The 16,237-nt window shown below is 53.0% G+C and overlaps 1 protein-coding gene across 6 annotated transcripts in view; it reads left to right on the forward strand.

Moving 5' to 3' along the window:
* Positions 1 to 10,239, forward strand: part of RBM10 (RNA binding motif protein 10) — a 29,536-nt gene extending 19,297 nt beyond the window's left edge. For 3 of the 6 annotated variants that reach the window (XM_038587233.1, XM_038587238.1, XM_038587236.1), the window contains 19 exons: positions 769 to 842; positions 2,446 to 2,532; positions 4,578 to 4,638; positions 4,763 to 4,939; positions 5,319 to 5,479; positions 5,667 to 5,764; positions 5,851 to 5,938; positions 6,556 to 6,742; positions 6,853 to 6,995; positions 7,116 to 7,233; positions 7,333 to 7,424; positions 7,513 to 7,677; positions 8,577 to 8,726; positions 8,822 to 8,887; positions 8,967 to 9,155; positions 9,241 to 9,315; positions 9,493 to 9,599; positions 9,676 to 9,805; positions 9,898 to 10,239. In XM_038587233.1, coding sequence (XP_038443161.1) covers positions 769 to 842; positions 2,446 to 2,532; positions 4,578 to 4,638; positions 4,763 to 4,939; positions 5,319 to 5,479; positions 5,667 to 5,764; positions 5,851 to 5,938; positions 6,556 to 6,742; positions 6,853 to 6,995; positions 7,116 to 7,233; positions 7,333 to 7,424; positions 7,513 to 7,677; positions 8,577 to 8,726; positions 8,822 to 8,887; positions 8,967 to 9,155; positions 9,241 to 9,315; positions 9,493 to 9,599; positions 9,676 to 9,805; positions 9,898 to 10,023 — 2,294 coding nt within the window. In that variant the 3' untranslated portion in view covers positions 10,024 to 10,239. The remainder of the gene's footprint in view (positions 1 to 768; positions 843 to 2,445; positions 2,533 to 4,577; positions 4,639 to 4,762; positions 4,940 to 5,318; positions 5,480 to 5,666; positions 5,765 to 5,850; positions 5,939 to 6,555; positions 6,743 to 6,852; positions 6,996 to 7,115; positions 7,234 to 7,332; positions 7,425 to 7,512; positions 7,678 to 8,576; positions 8,727 to 8,821; positions 8,888 to 8,966; positions 9,156 to 9,240; positions 9,316 to 9,492; positions 9,600 to 9,675; positions 9,806 to 9,897) is intronic. The other 3 variants (XM_038587234.1, XM_038587239.1, XM_038587235.1) reach the window with 2 other exon arrangements.
* The last annotated feature ends 5,998 nt before the right edge of the window (positions 10,240 to 16,237 follow it).

The raw sequence follows: 16,237 nt of genomic DNA on the forward strand, positions 1-16,237 counted from the left end.
CAGCACTTCTCCCAGGTACCCACTGATTCTTTAACGTCTACCTAGCCAATCTGGCCCCCATTCTCCTGCTGTCTAGGAGGACTTGCATTGTGGGTGGACGTAATCTTCCTGGCTTGGCCCTGAGGTGGCTCCCTGCTAAGGCCCACCTCCCCTGCACTGTGCTAAGGCTGAGGTGACATTGTGTCCCTAAGTCCCCCTGGTTCTTGATGGGCCTAGAGCCTTCCTAGCCTCACTGAGCAGCCTGGCCCAGGTTCTCTTTTGCTTTTTTGATGAAACACCTGTCACAAGACCCTTCCTGGGCACCCCAGCCTTATGCTGGGCCCAACCCTTCAGTTATTTATTCTGGCCCATGTGGAGCCAATAGTTTGCCCATCTGCCCTCCTTCCTTCCTCTGAGATCCCTACTTGTACCCTTTCCCTCCCACCTCCTCCTCTCCATCTCCATCACCCCAGGCAGGTCTGCCTGAGCCCCTCTCTCTTTTTTCCCAGCTGGCGTGTGTGTATCTCCCTCTCCCCCCAACCCCCACTCCCATTCAGTTATCCTTCTTCCCTCATCCCTCTTTCCTGCCCCTCCTGGCCATCTACCTTGCCTCCCACCCCTTGGTCTTTCTCTCTCTGATTACTTCTCTTTCTCCCTTTCTTCTTCTCTCCTCTCCCCCCTTCCCTCTCTGCCCCCTGGTCCTCTCCCCTCGGGTCCCACCCCCGGGAACGCCGTGTGTCCAAAGCTGTTGACTAACCCACTGCGTCTGTATCTGAATGCTGTCTCCAGGTCAGAGCCGGGGCTTCGCCTTCGTCGAGTTTAGTCACTTGCAGGACGCTACACGATGGATGGAAGCCAATCAGGTTGCTTTGCCGCACTTGAACCCCCCCCCAAACAAATACTACTTTGTAATCGAGCGCTCCCCATCGCCTGATTCTTATGGACACAGTTCCCCGCCCTGTGGCCCTGTGTCCCATCCCCCCCGCCCCCTCTCTCTCCCCCTTCCTGACCCTCACTATCTCCTCTTCCCATCTCTTGCTACCCACTGGGCTTCCCATCAAGAACCCACACTCAAGGGATCCCTGGGTGGCGCAGCGGTTTGGCGCCTGCCTTTGGCCCGGGGCGCGATCCTGGAGACCCAGGATCGAATCCCACATCGGGCTCCCAGCATGGAGCCTGCTTCTCCCTCTGCCTGTGTCTCTGCCTCTCTGTCTCTCTCTGTGTGACTATCATGAATAAATAAATAAAATCTTAAAAAAAAAAAGAAAAAAAAAAAAAAAGAACCCACACTCAACACTGGCCCATTCCCACCACCAGGCACTAGCTCTGCCCCTCCACCTCCCAGCTGAGCCTTTGGAGAAAGGGCTGCAAGGGGGAAGTTTTCTTCCACTGAGGCTCCCACTCCTCGGGGACCACCCTGCTCTGGGGGTTAGGCAGAGACAGGATTTCTCTCCACTTTCAGGCATCACTGGAAGTCTAGCCACTGGGGAACTTAGCTGTTGGCACACTAACTAGCAAGTCCCGTTTTGCCAGCTCTCTTCCTGCATGTGAGTTTGGCCTTTTGATTTCCATGTGAGAGGCCAGCACCGCTCTGTTGACCTAAAGCACCAGTCAAATGCGATAGAACTCACTTCGGGTGCCCCAGCCCTCCCCCTGCACCTACCCACTACGGGAGTCACCACATGCCCACTCCACTGGGGGCAGGCCTGCCTTTTCAGCAAGGAGTCCTGCTGTCAGGAAGGGAAGGGAGCCTGCTCCCCCACCTGGCACGGTCTCCCCACCCAGCAGCTTTGGGACCTTCAGAGACCCAAGGACCTGCTCTGTTCACCTACCCAGAGCCCGGCTTACTGGTGTTGGGCACAGAAGAAAAGCCTCAGGGGAGGAAGGGGCAGGTGTGGTGGAAGTGGGGCTCAGCAGGGCAGCCCTGGGGCCATCTCTGCCCTAATGCCTCGGGGCCCAGGACCCAGCCAGCCCCAGGAAGACAGCCTCACAGCAGGAACTTCCATCTTTTAAACATGGCTCTTTCTTTTTCCCCTTCTCCAGCAATAGCGCGCGTGCGCTCTCTCTCTCTCTCTCTCCCCTCCTCTCCCTTCCCTCCCTGTCCCCCTCATCCCGAGTGTAGCCTGTGTAGTGCTGGCCCTGGGTGTGGCCTGGCAGTGTCAGGGCCGAGTGGGGGGTTTTCCCCACTGTCCGGCAAGCGTCGGTCAGCCGAGCACTGTGTGCCTGGTGGCGTGTGTTCACGTGTGCGTGCGCGTGCCCGGAAGGCAGCAAAGAGCTGCGCCCAAGGGCTGTGGCGCTTTCCCTCCCTCCTTCCCTTCCTTCTTCCCTCGTCCGTTCTCCGACCTCCCTCCGTTCCCTGTCCCTCATCCATCCAGCTGAAGGGCTCGCTCACTCTCTTCTCCTGTGCTGAAACGGTGCGTGGGGCACTGCTGCCTGGGCCTCACTGTGCTCTGCTTTTTCCCGCAGCACTCCCTCAACATCCTGGGCCAGAAGGTGTCCATGCACTACAGCGACCCCAAGCCCAAGATCAATGAGGACTGGCTGTGTAATAAGGTACAGGGGCGGTGGGCAGCAGTTGCCATGGATAGAGACAGAGGCGGCGGCGGCAGCGGCAACATCTATCTCCCTGGGGCCTGAAATGGCATAGGTGTTGAGGACTGGCTCAGCTCAAGTAGCCACCGTCCCTTGCCGCCTGTCCACCCACCCATGTATACTGGGCTTTCACTCAGCACCAGGCTCTGCCCTCAGGAGGCACAGTCCTTCTTGAAGCCCCAGTATACTTTACACAAGTACTTAACATAAGTGACTACCTAATGACAGTGGAGGCACAACGTGTGGTGTGTCAAAGGTGGACTTCTGAGCAGGCTGGCTGGAATTAGAGCCTCCTACATCCTCCTTGGTCTCTGCCTCACGTTCCTCATCTCCAAAACAGGAATAGTAATGACCCCCTCTCTCCCATGTGGTTGGGAGGATTCCAGTGTAGCAGTTGGAACAACAGCTGGTCCACAGTTAGCACCCTCGAATGTCCGCCTATTCCCCCAAAGAAAAGCACAGGTTGTTCTAGGACCCTATGTCAGTAACCTTGACTGTCACTCTGACAAAGCCATGTCCATCTGAGGTCAAGGCTTCAAGCTGTGGTATTTCCAGTTATATTCCCTACGAGGAAGGCAAGCTCAGAGAGGTGCTAACCTGAGTTAGCCTTGAGCGATATGCTCACCATCATGATCACGGGGGCCATGGATCCCCACCCTGGGTTCAGGTCTCTCTTGGGGCCAGCCTCCCAAGCAGCCCTGAAGCAGCCTTGCAGCTCCATAGCCCCTCCTCCTGCAGCCAGCTGGCAGTGTTGAGACCTAAGGGGAGGAGCCCCCAACCCTCTCCCCATGAAGAACTGTCTACTAAGGGGAGTAGCACCGGTGTCCATTGTCTCTGTAGGGGTAGAGACTGTGAAGTGACAGTGGCACTCTGTCCCTCCTTGTATTTTCAGCTACTTTTCAAAACTAGGGAATTCTCTCCTTTACTCTCCTTTATTCCCCACATCCCATTGATCACCAGGTCCTGTCCCTTCCATCACAAGAATTCCTTCCCTTGCAATTCCCACTGGCTAGGCCAGTCGTCACCCACTCCCTCTGTTACAGTGGGCCCCTCTTCCGCTGTGCTGGCCCCTTGCCTCTTTCTCCCACCTTCTCACCTATAATACTCCTCAAAACTACCTCTAGCCAAGTCACTCCTCTGCTGAAGACCACCTCCCCAACTCTGAGCTACGTGTGACCACCCTCCATAATCTGGTACCACCTGCCTTCTCCAGCTTCCACTTTTGCCTCTCCATTCACCCTCCTACACCAGCTGCAGAAAATCTCTTGTTCCCTTTACCAGCAGTAGCTTCCCAACAAAACCAAACCAAAGCAAACTTCTAGGCCTCCTAGATCCAATGTTGCACCAACTGTCCCCAGCTGAGTGAGCCAGGCCCCTCTGGGACTGTTCCCCTTCCTGAGTCCCCAGACTAACCTGCCCCCTGTTAGGGGGACACAAGAGTGGCAGAGGCCACATCCTGGGCATATGGGGCAGAGCCTGGTGCAGGAACGGTGCACGGTCCCCGACGTGGAACAGAGATAAAAATGGGGTGAAAGCTGGGGGTTCCTGGAGGTTGTCATGCCCAAGGCTAGTTTCTCAAGAATACCAACCTAGTCTTCAAGATGAAGGAAGGATAGGAGTCTAGCAAGAGAAGAGCTGCTGGCTTTTAGGGGTAGAAACACTGCAGGTTTCTGAACAGGGAAGCAAGTTTTAGGAAGAACTTGCTAAAGGGACAACAGGGGGGCAATCCTGGGAGTTGGAACCTCGGAGGAGGTGGCGCTTATGGCAGAGGTAGGGGAGTTAGTTGTTGATTCCTGAGTTGAGGAGGTGGCACTGAGGACAAACTTGAGACCCTGTGAAGGGAAGATTTCTGACTGAGAGTGACAGCCAGAGCTCCCCGCCACCCCAACCCTGGGACCTTCCTTCCCGGGGGCGTTGCGGGGTTCCCTGGGTGATCTCTGGACCCAAGTTTGCAGGGTGTGGTGGAAAGCCCCACCCACTCTGACAGCCTGGCCTGTGCCTCACAGTGTGGTGTCCAGAACTTCAAACGCCGTGAGAAGTGCTTCAAATGTGGTGTGCCCAAGTCAGGTGAGGCCCTCCTGCCTCCTCCCTCCCCCCCACCCAGGGTGTTGGTGGAAGAGGGGAGGAAGAGGGTGACCAGCCTTGGAGCCTCCCCCTTTGTCATCGGCCTATCTTCTGCGACCCCTGACAGAGGCAGAGCAGAAGCTGCCCCTGGGCGCAAGGCTGGATCAGCAGACGCTGCCACTGGGTGGACGGGAGCTAAGCCAGGGCCTGCTCCCCCTGCCACAGCCCTACCAGGCCCAGGGAGTGCTGGCCTCCCAAGCCCTGTCACAGGGCTCAGAGCCAAGCTCAGAGAACGCCAATGACAGTGAGTCAGTTGTTCCTTCCTTTCTCCCTGCCCTAGGGTGTCTGGGCCGGGCTCTCCAAGACCAGAGAGATGGTGGTGACCAGGACTTAATCCTCCCAGGGTCTCTGCCTGGCAGGGGGACAGAAGTGATGTAGGGAGAGCAGAGGAGGAGCATTGCCCGACTCGACTTTGGGGGTGTGTTGGGAAGGGTCTCAGCAGGTGAGCGACTGAGCTGGGACTTGGACTAACAAGCAGAGTTTATCCAGGAGGAAGAGGTGAGAGGAAGCAGCAAGGGCAAAGACACAGAGGCCAGAGGAGAGGGGCAGTGGGGAGCCATCAGAGGGGTAGGGCTGGAGCAGAGTGTCAGGGGTGCCCCCTAATGCTGGGCCGCTTCCCACAGCCATCATTTTGCGCAACCTGAACCCACACAGCACCATGGACTCCATCCTGGGGGCCCTGGCACCCTACGCGGTGCTGTCCTCCTCCAATGTCCGTGTCATCAAGGACAAGCAGACCCAACTGAACCGTGGCTTCGCCTTCATCCAGCTCTCCACCATCGTGGTGAGGGCGGCACAGGGGGGGGCCGGGCAGCCAGGGTCCCGGCCCCCGGGGTGGGGAGGAGGGACCCTGACCCACACCCCCCCATTTCACCCCGCGCCACCGCGGCTCCAAGCCTGGCGACAGGGCAATGGAGCCGGGGGCCTCCCCGGGCCTGACCCTTCTGCCCCTGCCTCCCTTACTCCCCCAGGAGGCAGCCCAGCTCCTGCAGATCCTGCAGGCCCTGCACCCACCACTCACCATTGACGGCAAGACCATCAACGTTGAGTTTGCCAAGGGTTCTAAGAGGTCAGGACCCCACCTATGCCCCTTCCTAGCTGGCCCCCCAGCCTGGGGCTTCCCATCTCACTCCCAGTCTCTGACATCCTCCCCAGGGACATGGCCTCCAACGAAGGCAGTCGCATCAATGCTGCCTCTGTGGCCAGTACTGCCATTGCCGCGGCCCAGTGGGCCATCTCACAGGTACTCAAAGACTCCCCTCTGCCCTAGCATCCCCATACTGGGGCCACGGTCTCGACCCTCTCGTGCCCTCTCTGCAACCAAGAGGGCTGGCTTGCTGTCTGGCTTTCCCTGGACCCCAAACCCTTTCACAGTGGCTGCTATTGGCTTTGGGGGCCTTGCTGCAGCTCCCTTCCCAGTCACCTCCTCCCGGGCTTTCAACTTCAACACCATCGTGACTGCTTTTCGCTTGTATTTGGTGGTTATTTTATCGACCTGCATTGTTACAACTTTGTTAATAAAATGGAATTTATAAATGGCTGAAAGAAAATTGGGAGAGGAGAATAAAGAAGGGGAGGACAGTGTCTTCTTGACCTGACAACCCAGCTCTTGAACTATGCCACACACATACCAGTGTCAGCCCTGGGGGTGTTTTGGCACATGTCTTCGGTGGATTCTTGTTTTTGCCGCTGCCCTGCCTTGCTGTGGCTGGGTGGCCCTCACACTTCACTTGTCTGAGGCCTGCATGCTTTCTGTCAGCAGACAGACACTAGCCTCACCTGTGGGCAAATGCTTCTTAGCAGGTTCCCCTCCCCCTGCGCCCCTTCCTCTGCTAATGAGCCCCTCCCACTGCCCCTCAGGCCTCCCAGGGTGGGGAGGGTGCCTGGGCCACCCCCGAGGAGCCACCGGTCGACTACAGCTACTACCAACAGGATGAGGGCTATGGCGGCAGCCAGGGCACAGAGTCATCCCTCTATGCCCATGGCTACCTCAAGGGCACCAAGGGCCCCGGCATCACTGGAACTAAAGGGGACCCATCTGGAGCAGGTGAGGCCCAACATCTGTCTCTGAGCATTTTGTGGGGTTAGGGAGGGTGGCAGGCCCTGGGTCCTGCCTGTTCACAGGCATTCTCCTTCCTTCCCTGTTCTTCATTACAGGTTCAGAGGCCTCCCTGGAGCCTGGGGCAGACCCCGTGTCACTGCAGGCTTTCTCTCGAGCCCAGCCTGGTGCTGCCCCTGGCATCTATCAGCAATCAGCAGCTGAAGCGAGTGGCAGCCAGGGCGCTGCTGCCAACAGCCAGGTGAGGGAGCTTGAGGGGTTCCTGGGTGTCAGGCAGGGGATCTTGGGTTGTTGCGGGGCGTGGGTACAGGAGGCTTTGGCAGACATTGAGTCCTGTTACCCTGTCTGGCCCCATGACCAGTCATATACCATCATGTCACCTGCTGTGCTCAAATCTGAGCTCCAGAGCCCTACTCATCCCAGTTCTGCCTTGCCACCGGCCACCAGCCCCACTGCCCAGGAGTCCTACAGCCAGTACCGTGAGTAGCCATGGCCTGTGGGTGGTAGGGAGGCGGGGAGTTCCTTAACAAAGCAGAGAGGAGTGTGACCCCCCCTCCTTTCTCACTACCCCCCCCCAGCTGTTCCTGACGTCTCTACCTACCAGTATGATGAGACATCTGGCTACTACTATGACCCCCAGACTGGTCTCTACTATGACCCCAACTCCCAGGTGATAGGGTAGCCCAGGGAGTGGGTGGGGTCTGCAGTTCCCCTTCGGAGGTCTTCCCTCACACCCCCCTCCCTCACCCCTCCCCCAGTATTATTACAACGCTCAAAGCCAGCAGTACCTGTACTGGGACGGGGAAAGGCGGACCTACGTCCCTGCCCTGGAGCAGTCGGCCGACGGGCATAAGGAGACGGGGGCCCCCTCAAAGGAGGGTAAAGAGAAGAAGGAGAAGCACAAGACCAAGACAGCCCAACAGGTGAACACTGGGGGTCCAGCAGTCACTGGCTAGCTATTTAATGTCTTCTGATGAATGCATTTCTATCATCTTTAAGCCTTTGCTGCTGAGGGACAGGGGTGGATGTGAGCATGGGAGTGACCATGCTCAAGAGAGACCAGGCTCCTGACCCAGCTCTGCTCTTTGATGCATGACCTTGAGCCAAGGCAGTTGCCTCTGTACACGGTAGGGCTGCCCACCTCCTGAGTGGCCAGTACCATCCATCCGAGTGAGACCAGTCAGCTTTTCTGTCCCCCAGTGGGAACCTTCACGTTGCTTGCATGCCTGAAGCCAGGCTAACCCTGCCTGTGGAAGCAAATGGGCATGCAGACCTCCTTTGGGCTCAGAACCCGACTCTTGGGTAGGTGTCCGGGTCTGTCTACCCAGAGAACTTCTCATGGGCCCATCAGGCTGTGGAAAATGGCCACTGCCATGTCTGATGGGAGTGGGCAATTGGAAGGAACTTCGGTGTCCTCCTGTGGAGGAAGAGTATGACGGTCTGAGTGTAGCACTTAGAAGCAAGAACTAAGTGTTCCCTTGGCAACCTGGTAAATTCTAAAAGTGGAGGGGCGGGGGGAGCAGATGGAATATGGGATACATGGAATCACACGTATTAAAATCCTACCTAGAGGAAGCCATCATCTGCACTGTAAAATGATAAGATGAAAGCATAATTGTGGTGTGAGTGCTTGTGAGGAGAGCAGGCACAGCCCCAGAGGGCTTGGCAAGAGGCACCAACGACAGAATGGCGAGAAACCATGACTTTCATCACCACCTCCTCACCTGCTTGAGACTGCAGGGCAGGAAGGTGCAATGGATGGAGTTGGCCGTCCCAGCCATTGGAGGGTCCCTGAGAGCCTCACTCCCACCTTTACCCCTAGATTGCCAAGGACATGGAACGCTGGGCCCGCAGCCTCAACAAGCAAAAAGAAAACTTCAAAAACAGCTTCCAGCCCATCAGCTCTCTGCGAGATGACGAGAGGCGGGAGTCAGCCACTGCGGATGCCGGCTATGCCATCCTTGAGAAGAAGGTGTGTTGTGGCCACCCCTCCATTATCCCCCCTAGTCTTGTCATCGCAGTGGTCCCTCTGTGAAGTCCCTGAATTTGTGTGTCCGTCTACCCCAGGGAGCATTAGCTGAGAGACAGCACACCAGCATGGACCTCCCGAAACTGGCCAGCGACGACCGCCCAGTGAGTGGCCAGGGCAGGAGGGGGCGGTGCTCCAGTGTAGCCAGGCCTGACCTCTCTCCCCGACTCTCACATTCTCTAGAGCCCACCTCGGGGCCTGGTGGCAGCCTATAGTGGGGAGAGCGACAGTGAGGAGGAGCAGGAACGCGGGGGTCCAGAGCGAGAGGAGAAGCTCACTGACTGGCAGAAGCTGGCCTGTCTGCTCTGTCGGCGCCAGTTCCCCAGCAAGGAGGCGCTCATCCGCCACCAGCAGCTTTCTGGGCTACACAAGGTAACAGAGAGGATTGGCAGGGAACCTTAGCTCGGCCCTGTGTGGCCTGGCGGCATCACACCTCCTCTTGTCTGTCCCCTTGCAGCAAAACCTTGAGATTCACCGGCGAGCCCATCTATCAGAGAACGAGCTGGAAGCACTGGAGAAGAACGACATGGAGGTGAGGGGTGATCCATTCCTGGACTCTCTCCCCTCAAGCAGCTGGTGCTCAGGTCCCTCAGCTGGAGGTAGCCTGGCTGCTCACATCCATCTGTTAGCCAGATCCAGTCCCCACAGGGCCCCTGGTGTTTCCTGCAAAGAGTGACCAGCTACCCTATTCTCACACACACGTTTTCAGCAAATGAAGTACCGGGACCGTGCAGCTGAACGCAGAGAGAAGTACGGCATCCCTGAGCCACCAGAGCCCAAGAGGAGGAAGTATGGTGGCATGTCTGCAGCTTCTGTGTAAGTGCCCAGGGTCAAGGTGAGGGGCTTAGGGTCAGTGGGCCAGTCACTCACACTGTACCACTGGCCCCTCCAGGGACTTTGAGCAGCCCACAAGGGATGGGCTGGGCAGTGACAACATTGGCAGTCGCATGCTTCAGGCCATGGGCTGGAAAGAGGGTAGTGGCCTGGGCCGCAAGAAGCAGGGCATTGTGACGCCTATTGAGGTAAGTCTCCTGTGATCCCATCCCCATCCTCCAGCATTCTCTGTTGCACCCCCATCCTGCAGCCGACCTAACAGCCTGCCTCCCTCACATAGGCCCAGACACGGGTGCGGGGTTCCGGCTTAGGTGCCCGAGGCAGCTCCTATGGGGTTACTTCGACTGAGTCCTACAAGGAGACACTGCACAAGACAATGGTGACCCGCTTCAACGAGGCTCAGTGAGCAGCTGCAGGAGCTGCTTCTACTTATGTCGGGTGTCCAGCCCGGGACAGGGGAGGGTGAAGTGGTGGGTGGTCTGAGTGGGGCCCTGCACCTGTCTACCAGCCTATTCCCCAGCCAGAGAGGCCCTGACCAAGTCAGACTTTGAGTTGGTGACTTTTGTTGGAGAACTGGGCTGGGATCATGCTCTTCTTTTTGTAATAAAAGCTGAAAAGTCAATAGCTTGCATGTCTCTTTCTCATGCACCAGCATGGTTTGTGGCTCACACACAGGGACATAAACATGAGTGGATAAGGTGAGTGGCAGTGGTAGCATTCACAGTGGCTGGTGCATAGGGGCTACCCACTTGGGATAAATATAACAGGAAGTTCTGGTCTGTGCCCCAACCCACAAGATCCTAGTCATAGCCATCTTACCATTGTCAAGTCCAGCAGGTCTTGACCTACCAGGAAATCCCACACCACCAGGGCTTGAAGTCCCCCTGAGTCAGTCAGCACTGAGAACCTCCCACCCCCTGGCCTTTCCACCCAGCAGCTGTACCAGCTGTACAATCGAAGGGCTAACCCCGAACCACACTTGGCCCTCCCTGAATCTGGGGACTGCCTACGGGCATCTCCAAAGGGACAGCAGTGGCCACTCTGGCACCAGTCACCCCTGTGCCCTCCTCAGTGGACAGATGACCCCAGAAGGGTAGGGATAGAGCAGCTCAGCCTGCCAATCCCACATCCCAGAGATGCTTCATCGGGACCAATTGGGCCCACACTCATTCCTGTCCTCTCCACAACTGTTAGCACAGGACCCAGCCCTCCGGTCACAACAGGCCAGTCTGTACCCTGTGATTCCTAACTATGTGTATGCTCAGCACGGGTCTGGGTGCAGTGGAACTTGAAGCTGGGCTGCCCTCTACCGGCGGAGAATGGCTGGGCCGGAAATGGGGCCAGGAACCGCCCCTCCTCCAAACGCTTGTGAGGCGAGAAAGTGGAAGGGGAGGTGCCAAGGGAAAAGGCAGTCAGCACAAAGCCCCTCCCCCCCATTAACTGGTCTGCATTGGGACACCTCCCTGCACCAGCAGAAGGAGGCAAGGTTAGAAAGAGGGTGCCCCCTGGAGGTGATGTGATTTCCCGACACCGGGAGGGGAGAGGGACAGGAAATGGAAGCCACCTGTCTCAGGATGGGTGGCTTTTAGCCTGGAGATGCCCACATGTTCCCTCTTCCCACACCCCAGGGCTCTCAGAATCCCACAACAAGGAACCCTTCTGTGTGTTTGGAAGTAGTAAATGGTGAGGCCACTGTGGAAAACTTTCATATAAAAGTAAATATATGCTTACCCTATGACCCAGCAATTTCATTCTTATTTACCCCAAATAATGTAAACATATGTCACCAAAAAGACTTGCTATATGTACATGGAAAGTAGCAGCTGTGTTCACAGTAGCCAAAAACTGGGAACCCAAACATCCAACAAGAGGAGGGGAATGGATTGGGTAGCCTGGGTGGCTCAGCGGTTTAGTGCCACCTTCAGCCCAGGGCATGATCCTAGAGACCCGGGATGGAGTCCTACATCAGGCTCCCTGCATGGAGCCTGCTTCTTCCTCTGCCTGTGTCTCTGCCTCTGTGTGTGTGTCATGAATAAATTTTTTAAAGATTTTATTTATTCATAGAGACACAGAGAGAGAGGGGCAGAGGCACAGGGAGAAGCAGGCTCTATGCAGGGAGCCCGACGTGGGACTCGATCCAGGGTCCCCAGGATCAAACCCCGGGCTGCAGGCGGCGCTAAACCACTGTGCCACCGGGGCTGCCCATGAATAAATATTTTTAAAAAGAGGGGGAGAATTGATAAATTGTCCATTCATACAATGGACTACAACTCAGCAATAAAAAGAACAAAATACTAATACAAATATCAACATAAATGGATCTCAACAAACATGAGTGAAAAAAGACAGAAAAGGGTACACACTGTAGAATTCCATTTATGTGAAGGTCTCCATCAAAACACATTTTGGTGGGGTGCCTGGCTGGCTCAGTCAGCAGAGCATGTGACTGATCTCAAGGTTGTAAGTTTGAACCCCGAGTTGGGTGTAGAGATTATTTAAAAATAAAATCTTAAAGATTTTCTTGGTGATAGAGCCGAGTGGAGGTGGGGAGGGTGTCTTTCACTAGAAAGGGTCATAAGGTAGCTTTCTGGAATAATGAGAAGGTTCTAGACCTTGATTGACTAGGGTACTCGTCACATGGGTGTGTATGTACAATTCAAGCTGTACAATTAAAATCTGAGCATTTTATCATATGTACATGAAATTGGAAAAAGACCACCAGAGCAAACCAATACGAAGCAAGGAAATAAGAGTAGAAATAGATGAAATAGGGAAACAACAGATTAGTAAAATCAAAGGTAAAATCTTTGAAACAAAAATAAGAGGAAAGACAGACCTCTGGCAAGACTGATCAATTAAAGATCAAAAATGCAAGCAAGCACCGAATACAAAATTAAGAAGGAGAACATACTACAAATGCAACAGAGCATTTAAAAAGAATGAACAGGGGATGCCCGGGTGGCTCAGCGGTTTAGCGCCTGCCTTCGGCCCAGGACATGATTCTGGGGACCTGGGATCGAGTCCCACATCGGGCTCCCAGTGCATGGAGCCTGCTTCTCCCTCTGCTTGTGGCTCTGCCTCTCTCTCTCTCTCTCTGTCATAAATAAATGAAATCTTTTATAAATAAATAAAAAGAAGGAACATATCTGAAAATCTAGGTGGAATGAATACGTTTCTAGAAAAATATAAAATGCCAAAACTGGTCCATGAAGAAACAGATTAGTTGAATGGAGCAAAAAGTAATAAATTGAAACAGTAGTCAAAAGCTTTCCTCTTCCCACCAAAAAAAAAGGGGGGGACAAATGGTTTTTATAGGTGTGATTTACCCAACTCCCAAGGAATAGTTAGTTAACTGCTACCTTATAAAAGTTGTTCCAGGTATTAGAAAAAGAAGAAAAGATGTCTATTTTATGAAGCTAGTGTAATCTCTATTCCTGAGGCAGGTGAGATAATACAAGAAAATTTCAAGCCCATTTCACTTATATCTATAGATGTAAAAATCTTTAACAAAATCTTCGCTAAATGAATCCAGTAGTATATTTAGCAAACATGTTTTGTTTTTTAAAAGATGTTATTTATTCATGAGAGACACAGAGAGAGAGGCAGAGACACAGGCAGAGAGAGAAGCAGGCTCCATGCAGGGAGCCCGATGTGGGATTCGATCCTGGGGACTCCAGGATCATGCCCTGGGCCGAAGGGAGGCACTCAACTGCTGAGCCACCCAGGTGTCCCAGCAAACGTGTTTTGATCAAATAGGATTTATCCCAGGGATGCAAAATTGGGTCAACATCAGAAAAGGCTATGAATGTAGTTCTCTATGTTAACAGACCCAAAGTAAACAAAACATAAGCATCTGAAACACAGAAAAAGCACTTCCATACTTACATAAATTAATGGGTGAAAGAGTAAATACTTGGAAAGGAAGGGAAATATTATTCTTTACAGTAGAATGTCAACTAATAATACTAATAATTGTCAACAATGATAGAGGTAGAAAATTTATGGGTGTGGGGCGCCTGGGTGGCTCAGTTAAGCATCTGCCTTTGACTCAGGTCTTGGGTTCCCTGCTCAGTGGGGAGTCTGCTTCTCCCTCTCCCTCTGTCCCTCCCCCTGTTCATGCTCTCTCACTCTCACAAATATATAAATAAAAATCTTTTTTAAAAATGTATAGATGCTAAAGCTAGTGGTTATAGTAGCAGTCAGTGGGTCACATTTTGATCAGGAACAGGATGTTTGCAATTTCAAAGTATCTCCCTATGAAATATATATTAGTTAATTCCAAAGGGAACAAGAATATCTTTACAGTAGAGAAACCTGGCAGATAGCAGCTTAATGAAGGGAACATGCAAACCTTACCAGTACTAAAATAATGAGCCATCTGATAGAATGAAATGAGGAGTCAGCGATACTTCTGTGATATTCCCACCCCAAATGCAGAACCTGAATCTAACCACAAGGAAGCATCCGACAGAAAAACTGAGGGACATGCTACAAAATTCCTGGCTTGTCATCTTCAAAAATGTCAAGGTCATGAAGGTCAAGGGAAGACTGAAGAACTGTTTCAGACTGAAGGAGACATGCCATTTGAAAGTTCAAATGTCACCTCCTTAATGAGGCCTGCCTTGGCTACCCTATTTAAAATTCCAAACCCTCCCCCACCATACTCCCTAGGCTCTGCTCCCCTTTTTTTTTTTTTTTTAATTTATGATAGTCACACAGAGAGAGAGAGAGAGAAGCAGAGACACAGGCAGAGGGAGAAGCAGGCTCCATGCACCGGGAGCCCGATGTGGTATTCGATCCCAGGTCTCCAGGATCGCGCCCTGGGCCAAAGGCAGGCGCCAAACCGCTGTGCCACCCAGGGATCCCTAGGCTCTGCTCCTTGCATTACTTTTCTCCATAACACTTCTCAACTTCTAACATCCTCTCCATATATTTTTCCCCCTTTTCTATATTGTCTCCTTCATCAGAACAAAAGCTCCATGAGGGAAGAGACTTTGGTCTTGTGTTGCTCACCACCATGTCCCTAATGCCTAAAACAGGGTTTGACATATACCAGGACTCAAAAGCATGAATAAAGACACACACAACTGTTCAAATCACTCTCACTTTAAAAAAAAGGCTAGGAGAAAAAAAAACAAAACCAAAAAAGGTTAATGGGAAGCCTGGGTGGGTGGCTCAGCGGTTGAGTGTCTGTCTTTGGTTCAGGGCGTGATCCCAGGGTTCCAGGATCAAGTCCCGCATCAGGCTCCCTGCATGGAGCCTGCTTCTCCCTCTGCCTGTGTCTCTGCTTCTCTCTGTGTGTCCCTCATGAATAAATAAATTAAATATTTATTTATTTTTTAAAAAGATTTGTTTATTTATTCATTCAGAGAGAGCGAAGAGAGAGGCAGAGACACAGGCAGAGGTAGAAGCAGGCTCCATGCAGGGAGCCCGATGTGGGACTCGATCCTGGGTTTCCAGGATCACACCCCGGGCTGCAGGCGGCGCTAAACCACTGCGCCACCGGGGCTGCCCTACTTATATTTTTTATTGGAGTTCAATTAGCCAACATATAGTATAACCAGTGCTCATCCTGTCAAGTGCCACCCTCAGTGCCCATCACCCATTAAATAAGATCTTTTAAAAAAAACAAAAAAGGTTAATAGAGTCCCTAAAAATCCATGAAGATGTACAGCAGCCCAAGAGAAATAAACAAAGGACACAAACAAAATTTCCCCAAACAAGAACCACAAATACTTTTAAATCTATGAAAAGATGCCCAAGCTCACTCCTACTATGAGAAATTCAAATTGTAATTACAACAGATTGGCAAACATCCAAAGACTTGGCAATCCACTCAGGCTGTGAACAAGCAGACATTCTCATATGTGGCTGGAGGCAAAGCGAAATGGTACAATTCTTTCTCACCTCCATCTCCCCCTCTCTCTCCTTTTCCTGTTTTCTTACCTCCATGGGCTTCTGCTCAAGCTGTTCCCTCCAGCTGGAATGCTCTTCCCTCTCACTTAGGAAAGTCCAAATCCTGCCTCAGTTCCTCCCACTGATTTATTTGAAGGCAATTAATTCTTCAAAGAACTCGGCCACACTCATTGCTTCAGCTGTCACCTCTGATGGTCCCCAAATCTGTATCTCCAGCCCCAGACCTCCCTCCATCCCCTGAATTTCACACCTGGTCCCCAATTGTTCACTTGACCAACACATACCACAACTTGGATGTCCAATATTCATCTCAAATGTCACATCCAAAACCAAACTCCTCATCTTACCCCACACCTGATCGTAACAGTATTTCCCATGTCAGTTGAAGACAACTCCATCCTCCCAGATGCTCTGGCTAATTACTCTGGGGGTCAGCCAGGATTCCTCTCTACTTTTCATGTCCTCTGATATCTTGGCAAGTCCTGGCATCTCTGCTTTCAAAATCAATCCAAAATCAAATCCCTCCTCACCACTTCCACTTTCACCTTTTACCATCTTGGTCTGATCCTTTCTCTGCACTTCTGGGCTCTTGCAGTGGCCTTTCCGCTGGTTTTTCTGCTCCCATCTTTCCCCTTAGTTTGTTCTCTCTCCACACAGAGCAGCCAGCCTGTTTATTCTAAGGCTTATAATACCCTCCTTGACAC

The sequence above is a fragment of the Canis lupus genome, chromosome X (assembly GCF_011100685.1).
Source record: "Canis lupus familiaris isolate Mischka breed German Shepherd chromosome X, alternate assembly UU_Cfam_GSD_1.0, whole genome shotgun sequence".
NCBI classification, from domain to species: Eukaryota; Metazoa; Chordata; class Mammalia; order Carnivora; family Canidae; genus Canis; species Canis lupus.